Source organism: Loxodonta africana, chromosome 10 (genome assembly GCF_030014295.1).
Source record: "Loxodonta africana isolate mLoxAfr1 chromosome 10, mLoxAfr1.hap2, whole genome shotgun sequence".
Classification (NCBI taxonomy): domain Eukaryota; kingdom Metazoa; phylum Chordata; class Mammalia; order Proboscidea; family Elephantidae; genus Loxodonta; species Loxodonta africana.
Window position 1 is genome coordinate 118,416,923 of NC_087351.1, and position 15,822 is coordinate 118,432,744.

Below are 15,822 nucleotides of genomic sequence, written 5' to 3' on the forward strand. Positions count from 1 at the left end.
GTAACTGAGCCTAAGCCACCGTGTTTGGGAGTCCCCAGAGAGCTAGCTCTTTGCTGAGCCATCCAGAAAGCACTCTCCTGCTCTGCTATGCACCTACTTACCCCTTCTGTTTAGGAAGCACTTATATTGGGCACCTACTCTATGGGGGCACTGTGGAGGCCTTGAATGCAGTTCTGACCCCTATAGCGCCCTCAGTGGTCAGCAGACACCCCATCCACATGTTGGGGAAAGGAACTCGATCCACACCAGGTCCCACTACAGCCAGGCCTGGGCTGGGAGCCCATTGCCCAGTCCACTAGGCCAGGCTGCCCTGCTGAGCTGGGGGCCTCCATTCCAGGCAGAGCTTCCTCTCCCAGCAGACATTGACCACCATCCACGTCCTAAACGCACCCACATCCCAGCATGGGAAGGAGCCTTTGGGGGCCTGCGACCAGCTCCTGCCCCCACCTGTTCTGCCAGGGCCAGCAGCTCCCGAGGAGCCCAGTGTGACCAGGGCCACCCCCATGCCAGCAAGGGCCTCCCTGGAAGCTCTCACTGGGCCTAATTCGGAATCACTGTTATCTCCCAGCTGCCTGAGTGTCCTGCCAGCACTGGGCTGGAGCAGCAGCCCTTCCTGGGAGCCCTCCCCCATGCCCTGCCCCACAAAGGGCAGGCGGGCAGGGGTGTCCAGATCAAGAAGGCCCACCTGGCAGCACCAGCAATCGAGCCACTTTATTTAAGCCCACAGCGAGCTGCCCAGGAACCTGGGAGGAGGGCAAGCTGCCCCAGGACCCCCAAGCTTGAGGTGACACCCGTGAGACACAGCTGCTCCCAGGACTGAGCTCCAGGGGCAGCGGAGGCCGGAGGCCGCACCCTGTGCCATTGTAATGGAAACTCTCCACCATTTGTGAGCCCAGCGGCTCCGGTTCCTGGCCTGCAGGCGGGGCCTGGCTCTGATCACCCTGCAGCTGAGGGGCCTCAGACCTTCAGATGGGGATTTCACACCCAGAGTACGGCACCAGCAGGAGCTCAGGTGGGTCAGGAGTGTGTGTACATGTGTGTACATGCATGTACATGTGTGTATGTATCTGTGCATGTGTGTAAGCGTGTGTATCTGAGTATCTGTTAGTGTGTGGGTGTGTGTGTGGACGTATGGCTGTGTGTGTACATGTGTCAGCTCTCTGAGGTCCGTGGAGACAGACCATCTTCTCTCGTTGGTGGAGGCCACAGCAGAGAGACTTAGCTTCACCTGCCGCTGGGGGGCTCTGGCTACAGCAGGGAGGAGCCTGGTGAGAGGGGTCTCCTTCAGACTGAAGGAGGTGCCCCTTCCCCATCACAGCACCTCACTGAGAATGGGTTAGGTAGATGAGAGCCCCTTCCCACTGGGGCTGCCGGGGCTTGGGGAGCCACAGTCGGCTGACACCTGCCCCTTTGGAGTCCGGGGCACGCAGCCTCCAGGCACACCTCTGGCCCACAGCCAGGGCAGGGCTCAAAGCACAGACCCAGTGGGCACCCTCCTTCCCAGAGCCTCAGTTTCCCCATTTGTAACATGGGAGCCACAGACCCTCCGCTGGCTCACGTGAGGCTATAGGAGCCGTGTGGAAGAGCCACCCAGCCAGCCAGCACCTAAGGTCCTTCCTGGGCAGAGGGGCCTTGTCCCCTCAGGCGGGCGGGTGCTGACACTCCACAGGCCCGTTCCGCCCAGAGCTATTTTCCACCCGTTATCACCCCTGTCACAAGCTGCCTGAGAGCCAGTGTCCTTGTGTTACAATGTCCTGTCTCTGCCAGGGCCTCGCGGCTGCTGCCCCACACACAAAAGGCTGCTGACTGTGCAGAGCCACTTTCTCGTAAAACTGAGGCCCTCCACTCAACTGAGCTCCCAGGGGCTCAGGCTCAAGCTTAGGGACACCAAAGGCCACTTCCTCTCAAAGGAGATGACCCTTACAGGGAAGCCTGGAGTCCATTTGGTCAGGACCCTGCCTGGGCGTGGATAAGGCCAGGAGGAGGCCACCTGGGGGCAGGAAAGGCCTGGCACAGCCGCCGGGATGGACAAACCCTGGTGCCTAGAGTCGGGGCACAGCAGGGTGTACCCACCCCATAGGAGGGCCACACAGGGCCACACAGGGCCAGACCATCCAAGGTCTGTGATGGCGAAGTCACACACTTTGCTGAATAGTAACAGAGCAGGTGGCCCAGGCACGCCTCAGAGCCCAGGACACACCCTCACCTGCTCAGCCCTCCCCAGTGCCCAGGGAGGCAGTCCTTATCACTCCCACTTTACAGCTGACAAACTGAGGCACAAAGAGGATGAGAGACTTGCCCAAGCTCACACAGCATACGTGGGCCGGGATGTAGGCCAGGCAGGCTGGCCCGAGCGGCAAAAAGGCTCCTCCCCACACACTGCTGTCCCCTCAGGGTGGGAACTGAGTCGTATCCCTGGGACAGACAGGGCTGCCGTCACCTTGCCGGACAGCGTCGGGGGTCAGGACAGGTCCTGCGGGCCTGCACAGGCCCCTGCAGTCCTCAGTGGGCCCCATCGGTACCACTTGCTTGGAGTCGACCTTGGCTCCTGGCGCCCCTGTGTGTGTCAGAGTAGAACTGTGCTCCACAGGGTTTTCAATGACTGATTTTTTGGACGCAGATCGCCAGGCCTGTCTTCCGAGTGCCTCTGGGTGGACTTGAACTGCCAACCTTTGGTTAGCACTTGAGCCATTAACGTCTGCATCATCCAGGGACAGCTCGCTGGGCCCTGCAGGTCCCATCTGCACGCAGCCCCCATTTCCTGGACAACTGCGGCCCCAGCCCAAGGGCCCACGAGGCTCTGAGTGCTGGGCCACCAGGAGCTGCCCACAGCCCTTACCCCATAGCCTCCCCTCCCCACCCCTGTGGTAAAGCAGCCTCCCTCTCTCCCCTACTCCTGGCCCCCTCCAGCAGCTGGCTCCTTCTGCGACCCTGTTTGCAATAAAAAATCTGCTGCTGAGATAGGAGAAAATTACACCTTTTGAAATAATTGAGCCGCCCAGACAGTGTCTGCACAGACATCATTAACGGGGTGCTGCCTGTCTGCTATATTTATTCCTGCGGAGGGAGCCAGGGGCTGGGCCACCCCGTCATCTCCCAGTGGGAAATACACGGTGGCTGCTGGGGTCACTGAAGGAGTTGCCATTGCTCCCCTACTGCAGGCTCAGAGACCTCACACAAGCCCCTCACCCCCAGGGCACCCGGAGTCCTCGGGGGCCAAGGCCTAGGATGTCTTGGTCACTGTGTGGTGCTGTAACAGAAACCCCACATGCAGGCAGCTCTCAAGAGCAGAAATTGTTGTCTCGTGGCTCTGGAGGCTGGGTCCCAGTCTGGTGGGGACTGTTCATTCTGGGAGCCACCCTCCTGTTTCCGGGTGTCCTTGACGTCTGTCTCCCCCTGTGTGTCTCTGTATCTAATCTGCTCTTTCCATAACCAGGAAGAATTAGGCTTAGGACCCACCCTACTCGGATATGACCTCATTAACATAACAAAAGAAAACATATTTCTAAGCAGGTTCACGTGCACAGGCACAGGCTTCAGTACGTATTTTGGCAGGGACACAATTCAATCCCTAACATTTGAGATTCGGATGGAAGCCAAGGGAAGCTCCCCAGGCAAACACTGGCTCCCACACAGAGAGCAGGATACCCACCTAGGACCCGAGAACAGGGACCCCTGCAAGAGCCTGGGGGTGGGGGTAAAAGGGGGCAGGACAGAACCCAGGGTGGATGGCTCCTGGCACCACCCCACCCCCCTCCAGTTCTCTCGTTATGAGGTATGGGGAGCAGGCCAGTGACACCCCCTCACCATAACTGGCCTGTCTCTCTGGCTTTCCCCATATGCAAATGAGGGTTTGCACCCATCACCCCTCAGGGCCCTCAAAGACAGAATCTCAAATCTCAGCTTCACTTGCATGGGTGCCCTGGGCTCTGGGTGCCCTGGGCTCTGGGTGCCCTGGGCTCTGGGTGCCCTGGGCTCTGGGTACTCATGGGCTCTGGGTGCCCATGGGTTCTAGGTACTCATGGACTCTGGGTGCCCTGGGCTGTGGATGCCCTGGGCTCCGGGTGCCCATAGGCTCTGGGTGCCCAAGGGCTTTGGGTACCCTGGGCTCTGGGTACTCTGGGCTCTGGGTACTGTTGGGCTCTGGGTGCTCATGGTCTCTGGGTGCTGCAGGGCTTGCCCCCGAGCAGGGCTGGGGAGGCCTCCAGAGGAGAACCCTCAGGCTGTAAAGATAATGCACAGGAGGGGCTGCAATTAGGGAGCCACAGACGGGGGTGTGCAACCTCCACACCCTAAGACATGCAGATGAGAGCTACCAGCTACCACCACTTTGTCCTGTTAAGTAAGCAATTTAGAACGGGGAGACAAGGAGAGAGTGGGATAGAGATGGGGGTAAGGGAATGGAGAGAAAGAGAGACAGAGGGAATGGGGAGAGAGAAAGAAGAAGGGAAATGAAGATAGAGTCGTAGGTACTGAGGGGTAGGCCTGGAGGGGCTCAGCTCCTCCCCATTCACCATCCCCAGAAGGTGGGTGCCACCCTTTGGGGCAGCCTTTCCCAGCACCCATCCCAAGCTCTGACAACACACAGCCCCTGACCACATCATTCCACACTAGGAGCTTCTCCACTAATAGGAAGCAAAAGCAGAGATGTTTATTGCAGCCTTATCCCTGACTTCAACAAATTGCAAATGACAACAATAAAACACAAACATCCTGAACACCCGATGATAGAGGGTGCCGTGTACATCACAGAACTTCTCCCGGTGGAATATTACTCAGCCGTTACCAGAGATAACTGTGAAGACTGTGCAGCGGAGGAAATTGCTCATGATAGGATGGTGTGGGGCAGACGGGGTGCAGGGTTTATCTGCACCGGGATCTCTGCAAAGGAAAAATAGTGTCCAAGGGGACGTTTACCCTGCTTTTGTGTTTATTCCCACGAGCATTGGCTTCATGATAAATAATCTTCCTGCTTATCTCAGGACCATGTTGAAATAAATGAGGACCACGGCACTCACCTTGAGCCCCAACTCCCGGCCAGAGACGCTCCGTCGGGCCAGCAAGGATGAGGAGGCCACCGCAGACTCGCCAAGGTCCAGAGCTGAGCAGGTAAGGCTGCCAGACCAGGCTGCGGTAACAGAAATTCACAGTGGAGGCTTTAAAGGACAGAAGTGTATCGTCTCACCATTCCGGAGGCTGAAAGTCCAAATCAGGGTCTCAGCTGTGTCAGTTCCTTCTGTGGCCTCTCCTAGTTTCTAGCATCTGCCGGCGATCCTTGGTGTTCACTTGCTTGTAGATGGGTCCTCACATGGTGTCTGTCTCCCCCTGTGTGTGTGTGTGTGTGTGTGTGCATGTGCGTGCGTGTGTGTGTGTGTGTGTGTGCACTCTCTTTATGGCTTGTAGATGGGTCCTCATGTGGGGTCTGTCTCCCTGGGTGTGTGTGTGTGTGTGTGTGTCTTTGTGTTCTGTTCTTTTTATAACCCATCTTTCAGTAGGGATTAGGTTTAGGACCCAGCCTACTTTGGTACGACCTCGTTAACATAAAAAACGAAATCTGTATTTCCAAACAGGGTCATATTTATAGGTACAGAGGCTAGGACTTCCTCATTTTGGATTTAATCCTTAACACTCCACCCTTTGGTCCCCCAAAATTTATGTCTTCCCACCTATCACATCGTTCCCAAAAGTCTAACCCATTCCAGCATCTGTTCAGAGTCCCATCTTCTGAATCGTCTAAACCAGGTACAGGGGAGACTCTGGGTGCTCCATCCTGGGGTGGGACTCCTCTCCATCTGTGGACCTGTCACACCTGGGCTGCAGGTGATCTGCTTCCACACAACAACGCAGGCACCCCCTTCCAAAAGGGGGAACCAGAGAGAAGAGGTCTAACTTCTAGAAGCTGAGTGCCCCAGACCTTGATCCCTTGATGTCAGGGCCCTTGTCCCCCAGCCCCTGGAGCTAGACTTCCCCTGGGGGTGGGGAGGGTGGGAGAAGCAAGAAGCAGGGCAGCCCTTGCTGAGGAGAGCTCTGACACAATTGTCTGGCCACAGGATTGGGGAGGGGTAATCCTGAGGGGGGAGGAGGAAGCGAGCAGTCCTTTGAAGGACTTGAATGGTATCAAGTTGGAGGCTCCCAGGACAGGGCCCAGTGTGGCCAGAGGCGCAGGGGAGGAGCCGGTGGGGCCCTGGGGGTGTCTCTGCCAGGACAGGCCCAGGGGTGTGCAGCCTGTAGCCTGGGAGGGAGGATGGGCCAGAGGAGGAAGCAGGAGGGCTGGGGGAGGGCCCCTTCATGCGCGAAGGAAACGGGAACCACAGAGGGCTGTGGAGCAGGGCCTCACACTCTGGCGGCTGGGAGGAGAGTGTTGGAGTGGGGCAGGGTGGAGAGAGAGGAACAGTCTGGAGGCTGCCCTGGTGCATTCAGAACAAAGGCTGCGGGCGCAGGGTAGGGGGCAGGAGACCAGGAGAGGTTGTGCACAGAACTAACTGGTCCTTGCCTCAACTTTTCCAAGGGACCCTCAGGGATTCCGGGTAGCAGGACCAGGCTTCCTGGACTCCCTGAAGCCTGGCTCAGACTCTGAGCTCATTGCCAGGCCAAGCAGACCACAGGCACCATGTCCCAGCCAAGGGCGGAGACAGTGCAGACCCCAGGAGCTGGGCGATCTCCCCAGAAGCTATCAGCAGGCTCTGGCTGTGGCGGACCCCACCAGGAGGAATCTCAAACACAGCCCCCTCCGTTACCATTTCGCTAGCCATCACCAGCCCTGTCCTTCAAAAGCAGGCTGGGTTAACAAGACCATACACAGCCCAGGCTCCATGGTTGGTGCTGCTGGGCAGGGCTGTGCACTCAGACACATCCGGGTCCCCAAGGCCACCTCCCTGGCCACTGTCCCTCCTGGCTGAGCCACCTGTCTAAGCCCCCCACCCCAAGAATTCCAGGAGATTCAGTAGGTACACCCTTGGGAAGACGGCCCTCATGTAGAGGGCCTCGTGGGTGTTATCGCTGCTGCTGACTGGCATGTAAAAGTCATGGAGGACCCCGTAGGGACACAGCCCTGCAGAGACACCGTCCTGCCCCGTCACAGCCCCGTCCACAGCACCATAGAGCCACATCCACTCCTGACTACTCCTGGCTTTGTGCCATCCTCACTGATGCTGGGCAGCAGGGGTGACCAGCCCACAGGATGGGGCAGGGCTAGGGAAGCCCTACAGGAGGGGCCCATACCCTGCTCCGGTCCCCATGGCATCCCTGAACAGAGAGCCCAGGGCAGGTGTCTTGGTCTCCTGGGCTGCCACATCAGAGTACAGGACCACAAGCGGTGACCCTAGAGGACAGCAATGCATTGTCTCGAGGCTCTGGAGGCTGAGCGTCCTAGATAAGGGTGTCGGCCATGTCAATTCTTTCTGGGGCCTTGAGAGAGCAGCTGCTCCAGGCCTCCGTCCCAGGTCCTGGTGACTGCAGTGGTCCTTGGTATTCCTTTATTGTTTGTAGATATGTTTGTCGAGTGGCTTCTGTCTGCCCCCACATCTCCCCTTTTACAGGACACCACTCAGAAAGGATTGGGACCCACCCTACTACAGTGTGACCTCATCTGACCCATCTGATAACAAGACCAACCAGTTTTGTCCAGTCGATTCTGACTCATGACAACCCCATATGTTTCAGAGTAGAACTGAGCTCCAGGGGTTTTCATGGCTGTGACCTTTCAGAAACAGGTCGCCAGTCCTTTCTTCCATGGCACCCCTGGGTGGGTTCAAACCACCAAACTTTCAGTTAGTAGCCTAGTACCTTAATTGTTTGCACCACCCAGGGCCTCCAGATAACAAAGAAAAACCCTGTTTCCAAACACAGTCACATTCGAGGTGCAGGGCTATGACTTTAAAGTATCCCTTTGGGGACACCATTCAGCCCTAACAGATGTTGGGGATCCTGGCTGGGGGCAGGGCGGGCAGAGGGGCTCACATCTGTGTCTGCTCCCCACCCCAGGAAGGCCACAGGACATGCCCGCCCTCAATCCTGAGACGCAACCAGCCCGAGGGCTGCAGCCCTGGAGAGGAGCCTCGGAGGAGCCGACGGCGTGTGCGGTTTCAGGAGCCCCTGGAGGCTGCGGTCCACTGTGAGAGAGCGTGGGCACATGGGGCAGGCGAGGGCGGGCGGGGCGCCTGTCCGAGGGGTGCGGTGGGGTTGGGGCGAGGGTGCATAGGGTGGACCAGGGCAGGTGGGGTGCCATGTCCGAGGGTGCAGTAGGAGTGGGGCGCCGTGTCACAGGGCCTCCTGTGAGACCACGGGCAGAGCATGCACAGCTCTGGCTGGGCCCCGGGGCGACCAGAGGGACCTTGGCCACCCTCCTGTCTTCCCAGAAATAAAGAGCCAGATGCTGTTGAGTCAACCCTGACTCGCAGCGACCCTGACTCGTGACGACCCTGACTCGTGACGACCCTGACGCGTGGTGACCCTGACTCATGGCGACCCTGACTCGCGGCAACCCTGACTCGCGGCGACCCTGGCTCGCGATGACCCTGACTCGCGGCAACCCTGGCTCGTGGCGACCCTGACTCATGACGACCCTGACGCGTGGTGACCCTGACTCATGGCGACCCTGACGCGTGGTGACCCTGACTCATGGCGACCCTGACTCGTGGCGACCCTGACTCGCGGCGACCGTGGCTCGTGGCGACCCTGACTCATGGCGACCCTGACTCATGGCGACCCTGACTCGCGGCGACCGTAGCTCGTGGCGACCCTGACTTGCGGCGACCCTGACTTGCAGCGACCCTGGCCCGCAGTGAGCCCACGGGCGTCAGGAGAGAGCTGCGCCCCGAATGGTTTTCCCTGGCGGCCCCTCTGGAAGCAGACCACCGGGACTTTCTCCCAAGGGGCCTGAGTGGACTAACCCTCCGGCGTTTCACTTAACAGCCAAGCATCTTAACTGTTTGCACCACCCAGAGTCTCCTTCCCAGGCGTAACCCTGGCAAAACCCAGGCCCCAGGGTCAGTCTAGACAGAATACAGTCAAAGAAACCACAAGTGGCATAAAATGCCGTGACTGCAGCTACTGGCAGGTTTCTTTGTCCCCTCGAGAAGGCAGAGTGGGGAGCATTCTGAACGCAAATGATGTCCTTCTTCAGGACTGACCCTCCTGACAACGTGTCCAAAGCACGAAGGATGCAGCCTCGCCATCCTCGCTTCCAAGGAGCATAGCGGTTGTGCTTCTTCTAAGACACGTTTGTTCGTCCTTCTGGCAGGCCATGGCATATTCAATATTCTTCGCCAACACAATTCAAGGGTATCAGCCCTTCTTCAGTCTTCCTTATTCATTGTCCAGCTTTCACATGCATATAATGCAATTGAAAATACCATGGCTTGGGTCAGGCACACTTTAGTCTTCGAGGTGACATCTTTGCTTTTCAACTCTTTAAAGAGGTCCTTTGCAGCAGATTTGCCCAAAGCAATGAGTCTTTTGATTTCTTACTTTTTTTTTTTTTTTTTGCTTCCATGGCTGTTGATTGTGGATCCAAGTAAAATGAAATCCTTGACAACTTCAATCTTTTCTCCATTTATCATGATGTTGCTCATTGGTCCAGTTGTGAGGATTTTTGTTTTCTTTATGTTGAGGTGCAGTCCATACTGAAGGCTGTGGTCTTTGATCTTCATTAGTAAGTGCTTCAAGTCCTCTTCACTTTCAGCAAGCAAGGTTGTGTTGTCTGCATAACGCAGGTTGTTAGTCTTCCTCCAAACTTGATGCCCCATTCTTCTTCATATAGTCCAGCTTTTCGGATTATTTACTCAGCATACAGATTGAATAAACCTGTTGCCGTCGAGTCGATTCCAACTCATAGTTACCCAATAGGACAGAGTAGAGCTGTCCTATACGGTTTCCACGGAGCACCTGGTGGATTCAAACTGCCAACCTTTTGGTTAGCAGCCATAGCTCTTAACCACAATGCCATCAGGGTTTCCACAGATTGAATAGGTATAGTGGACGCATACCTTTCCTGACTTTAAACCATGCAGTATTCTCTTGTTCTGTTCAAACGACTGCCTCTTGATTCATGTACAGGTTCCTCATGAGCACAATTAAGTGTTCTAGAATTTCCATTCTCCGAAATGTTACCCATAATTTGTCATGATTCACATAGTTGAAAGCCTTTGCATAGCCAGTAAAACATAGGTAAATATTTCTCTGTATTCTCTGCTTCCAGCCAGGTCCATCTGACATCAGCAATGCTATCCCTGGTTCCACGTCCTCTTCTGAATCTGGTCTGAATTTCTGGCAGTTCCCTGTCAATATACTGCTGCAGCCACTTCTGAATGATCTTCAGCAAAATTCTACTTGCATGTGATACTAATGATGTTGTTTAATAATTTCTGTATTCTCTTGGATCACCTTTCTTAGAAACAGGCATAAATATGGACCTCTTCCTGTCAGTTGGCCAGGTAGCTGTCTTTCAAATTTCTTGGCATAGACAAGTGAGCGTTTCCAGCGCTGCATCCGTTTGTTGAAACATCTCAATTGATATTCCATCGGTTGGAGGCTTGTTTTTCACCAATGCCTTCAGTGCAGCTTGGACTTCTTCCTTCAGCTCCATCTGTTCCTGATCATATCTTACCTCCAGAAATGGTTGAACTTCAACCAGTTCTTTTTGGTATAACGACTCTGTATTCCTTCCAACTTCTTTTTATGCTTCCTGCCTCTTTTAATATTCTCCCTGTAGAATCCTTCAGTATTGCAACTCGAGGCTTGGATTTTTTCTTCAGTTCTTTCAGCTTGAGAAATGCCAAATGTGTTCTTCCATTTTGGTTTTTTATCTCCAGCTCTTTGCACCTGTCATCATAATACTTTACTTTTTATTCTCAAGCTGCCCTTTTGAAATCTTCTGTCCAGGTCTTTTACTTCATCGTTTTAGCTATTTGATGTTTAAGAGCAAGTTTCAGAGTCTCTTCTGACATCCATTTTGATCTTTTCATTCTTTTCTGTCTTTTCAGTGACCTCTTGCTTTCTTCATGGATGATGTCCTTGATGTCATTCCACAACTCATCCGGTCTTCAGTCATTAGTGTTCAACATGTCAAAACTATTCTTGAGATGGTCTCTAAATTCAGGTGGGATATACTGAGGGTTGAACTTTGGCTCTCGTGGACTTGTTCTAATTTCCTTTAGTTTCGACTTGAACTTGTTGTTAGGTGCCGTCAAGTCGGTTCCGACTCATAGTGACCCTATCCACAACAGAATGAAACACTGCCCAGTCCTGCACCGTCCTCATTGTTGCAGCCACTGTGTTCAGGGTCTTCCTCTTTTCTCCTGACCCTGTACTTTGCCAAGCATGATGTTGGTCTTGCAAAACTCAATCATGCGACCTCCGGCATCATTTCGTATTCCAATCACCAGTAATTATCAGTGCATTCTGATTGCATGTTCGATCAATTTCAGACTGCAGAAGTTGGTAAAAATCTTCAATTTCTTCATCTTTGGCCTTAGTGGTTGGTGCGTAAATTTAAATAATAGTGGTATTAACTGGTCTTCCTCGTAGGCGTGTGGATATTATCCTATCACTGAGAGCATTTACTTCAGGAGAGACCTTGAAATGTTCTTTTTGATGATGAATGCAATGCCATTCCTCTTCATGTTGTCATTCTGGGCATAGTAGACCACATGATTGTCCGATTCAAAATGACCAATACCATCCATTTCAGCTCACAAAAGCCTAGGACGTCGATCTTTATCTGTTCCATTTCATTTTTGATGATTTCCAATTTTCCTAGATTCATACTTCATACATTCCAGGTTCAGATTATCAATGGATGTTTGCAGCTGTTTCTTCTCATTTTGAGTTGTGCCACATCACCAAATGAAGGTCCTGGAAGCTTGACTCCATCCACGTCAGTAAGGTCGACTATACTTTGAGATGGCAGCTCTTCCCCGGTAGTATTTGAGTGCCTTCCCGCCTGGGTGCTCATCTTCGGGCTCTGTATCTGACAACGTTCCTATGAACGGCAGCAGAACCTCATCCCACTCACCGCGCACTTCCCAGATTCTCCCACCACCAGACCCAGGGCTCTGCATGTGCCTCCCCTACCCTGCCTTCTCCTTTCCGCCCACTTCCTCCCACTGTCATACTCATAGCGACCCTATAAGACAGAATAGAACTGCCCCGTAGAGTTTCCAAGGAGCACCAGGCAGATTCGAACTGCCGGCCCTTTGGTTACCAGCTGTAGCACTTAACCACTATGCCACCAGGGTTTCCTATAGGGTCGCTATGAGTAGGAATCGACTCGACGGCACTGGGTTTAGTTTTTGGTTTTCTTCCCACTCTGGGTCCTTCTCCTGGGGCACAGCTCTGCATTAGTAAGCAGTCTGGGTAACAAATACCCCAAACTCAGCCACTTCAAGCACCAGCCACTTATCGTCTCATGGTTTCCATGGGCAGGAATCGGGTTTGGCTTAGCTGGCCCTCTGTGTGTGGTCCCCGTTTGCCATCGATAGCCAGGACCAGGGACTCACCAAGGCTGGGGTCTTCTGCCAAGCTCAGGCAGTGGTGACAGAATTGAGTTCCTTGCAGCTGTAGAACTCAAGGCGGCTTGCTTTTTCAAGGCCAGCTACAGCGTCTCTCTCTGACCTCTAGACTCTCTTTTAAAGGGCCTGCTTGATGAGGTCAGGCCCATCTAAGACAATCCCCTTTTGATTCACTCAAAGTTGACTGCTTAATGTCCTGAATTACATTGCAGAATGCTTTCCCCTTTGCTCTGTTCTCCTGGTTGGAAACAAGTCGCAGACCCACCTGCATTCCAGGGGAAGGGGCAACATAAAGGGGCTTCCATGGTCCCACCGCTCCTACCTAGAAAACGAGCTCCCCGTGAGTCTGGTGGCCAAGGCTCCACAGGCACACATTATCATCGTCCCTCTTGGCCAGGCAGCCCTGGTCTAGGCCCACCCCCTGCCTGCCTTGCTAGAAGACACCTGACCCCCCAACCCTGCTCAGCCCCGCACAGCCACCAGGTCCAGGCCTGCCCCCACCCCACCTCCTGGGCTTCCTGCAAGACAACTGACCCCCTGCTCCTCACCACCCGCCACTGTCTGGGGGGTCCAGGCCTCGCTGTCCACAGAGCACTTCCTCAGGGGTCCCAGCAGCCCAGAGGTGGGACAGTGCAGATGGAGAAACAGGGGTCTTGGGTCGCCCAGGGGGTGGGCTGGGGCAGCTGAGTTCCTGCCCTTCCCTCCTTCGAAGTGCCAGTCCCTGATGCCTCAGCGAGCAGCGGCCTGGGCCCCTCTGCCTCCTGACCAGCTGACCACCAAGCCACCCTCCCGGACCCAGCCCACCCAGACCCGATGTGACCCTGGCTGGGTGGTGCTGTCCCTTCCCCCCGCCAGCCAGGCAGGTCTCTTGGCAAATGTTCACGGCCCACGCTCTTAGAACAGGACACAGGCAGACAGCCAGGCAGGATAGGGGGCAGCCCTGGTCTGGGTAGGGCTGTGCCTGCCACACCTGTCTCAGGTCCTCCGGTGGGATGGGGCAGGGCCTGAGGATGTGGGGGCTGACAGATAGCAGCCCCCAAAGCTCTCCCTCCAGATTCCAACCTCTGCTCTTATCCACAGACATTGCCCGCAGGAACAGCACCACCACCATCAGGGGTAAGTTCTGAGCCCCTGCCCCCCACCTTCCCCAGCGTCCCCGGGCCCTCAAGTCACACCCAGGACCCCGCCTGAGCACCCACCTCTGGGCTGAGTGGACCCTGCCTGGCAAAGCAGCTGTGTGTGGTGGCCCTGGGCCAGCTGGCAGGGTCAGCCAGGCAGCCCGCTTTCCCTCCAGCCTCAGGGGAATGGGGCTGAGGTGGATGGGGGCCCTTGCGTGGCAGGGGACTGGCCTACCTTTCAGCCCTGACCCTGTCTGCCTGCCCAGTGCGCAGCTGGCCCTCACGTCGAGGCCGAGGCTCCCTGTTCCTGCGGCTTTCCGTGTGTATCCTGCTGGTGGTGGCCCTGGGTCTGTGCTGCGGCCGCACCAAGCCCATCGCACTGGCCCTTGAGGACCTCTGGGCCAGGGTCCTGGTCCTCGCCTTGCGCCTATGGCACACAGCCCTTGAACCCTGGCTGTGGGCAGCCGGGGACCGCCGTGGAGGAGAGAGGCCTACTACGGGACCTGGTGAACCCCCGACTCAGGGGGCCAGTGGAGCTAACTGGGAAAGACGCCCCATGCCTTGAGATCAGGGCTGCAGAGGCAGGGGCAGCCCACCGCTACCCCCTGTCTCCCATGTCAGGGCAACTGGGAGACTGGATAAAGGACCTCATTACTAAAAGTCAAAATACTAAATAGCCTCAACAATGGACTCACACACACAACGGGCACGGAGATGGTGTAAGACCGGGCAGTGTTTCATTCTGTTGTAGGTGGGGTCGCCATGAGTCAGAGCCAACTTGACAACAACTAACAGCAACAACTAAAAGTCAGCACCCATGAGCTCCGGGCCCCACCCTTGCCCTTTAGACCCTCCCTCGCCCCAGTGGAAAGGCTCCGTGTCCCCCGGGTTTGGCCACCACTTTGGAGGAACACCTTGCTTGTGTCTGTGGGTGGCTTGGGGAAGGGACTGCGCAGCCCAAACCTCAGAGACCCCGGGAAGAAGAGAGGTCTATTGGCCGGAGCTGGGTGTCACTGCATCCTACCTCCATGCGAGTTCCTTCCTGGGCCCCTCCCGAAGCCACATGCAGGGGGCCCCCAAGCCTAGCCTTGTGGGTGGTGTAACGTTGAAATGCCACCTCTGACCCCTGGTCTGAGCCCTCACCCAGCCCCAAGAGCCTGGGAAGGAGTCCTTGGAGCAGTGGTGGGGGCCTGGAGGCAGGGAGGGTGAGAGGCAGCTCGCTCTGCCAGGACCCCCACCACCTTCAGACCCAGATCCAGCCAGCTTTGTACCCTAGCTCTGCACCCCAGCTCTGCACCCCAGCTCTGCACCCCAGCTCCACACCCCAGCACTGCACCCCAGTTCTGCACCCAGCTCTGCACCCCAGCTCGGAGGCAGGGGCTGAGGGCTCTGAGATGGGGCCACATGGTAACAAACCTGAGGCTGCATTCAGGGCCAGGCACTGAGCAGGTCTAGACTCCGACCAAAGCTGGAGTCCCAGCATACACCAGGAGGAGCCGCCTGGGTGAGCCACGGTGCCCTCGGAAGGCCTCCAGACCCTCTCAGGAGTTCCCCAGCTGAGGTGCTGCCCCCTAGCACCTACCCTTTAACCATGTACCCTGCAGCTCCTCTGTGGGGAGAATCCACTTCTATTAAACACATTGGCCTCTTCCAGTCGTGGAATTTCTGCAGAAGGAGAAATGGGACGACAGGCTGTGGGGTGGGTCTCTCCCAGCTGCGGGGGTGCAGCTGACATCCGAGTGCCCCTGGGTCTTCCCTACACCCCTCAGCTGAGTCCTCTCCTTGGAGTTCCTTCATGACCTCCGTCTCCAGGAAGCGTCTGGAATGAGTCTCCCAACACTGGCCGAGCCCCTGCTGGATGCTGCAGTGGACACTGTCTGGGCTTCCACCTGTTCTACCATCCCCACAGCCCCTTCCCCATCTGGGCCTCAGGGGGCCTGGGCAGGGGTCTCCAGGGTCTCTTCCAGTTTTAGAATTTGGGGAGCCCGAGTGGGGGATCCCGGAGGAGAGGGGCCGCTTCCAAGATCAGTGCCCCAGAGGGGTTGTGGTGGGGCCACTCCTTGGACTGCATGTCCCTCAGGACTGGGGAGGGGGCCCCAGCATCATGGCCATCACCATGGTTACCGCCTCCCACACCCTGGCTTCCACAGCCCCAGGAAGTCGACAGGCAGGTGTTATGAACCCATAGTCCAGCT

General features: G+C 56.1%; 1 protein-coding gene across 1 annotated transcript; it reads left to right on the top strand.

The window, feature by feature from the left end:
- Positions 1-701: 701 nt before the first annotated feature.
- Positions 702-14,207, top strand: C10H14orf180 (chromosome 10 C14orf180 homolog). Its single transcript, XM_064293069.1, has 5 exons — positions 702-1,012; positions 4,983-5,109; positions 7,984-8,113; positions 13,590-13,625; positions 13,894-14,207. The coding sequence occupies exons 2-5, from the start codon at positions 4,999-5,001 to the stop codon at positions 14,190-14,192; spliced, it is 576 nt and encodes a 191-aa protein (XP_064149139.1). The 5' UTR covers positions 702-1,012; positions 4,983-4,998; the 3' UTR covers positions 14,193-14,207.
- Positions 14,208-15,822: the final 1,615 nt, after the last annotated feature.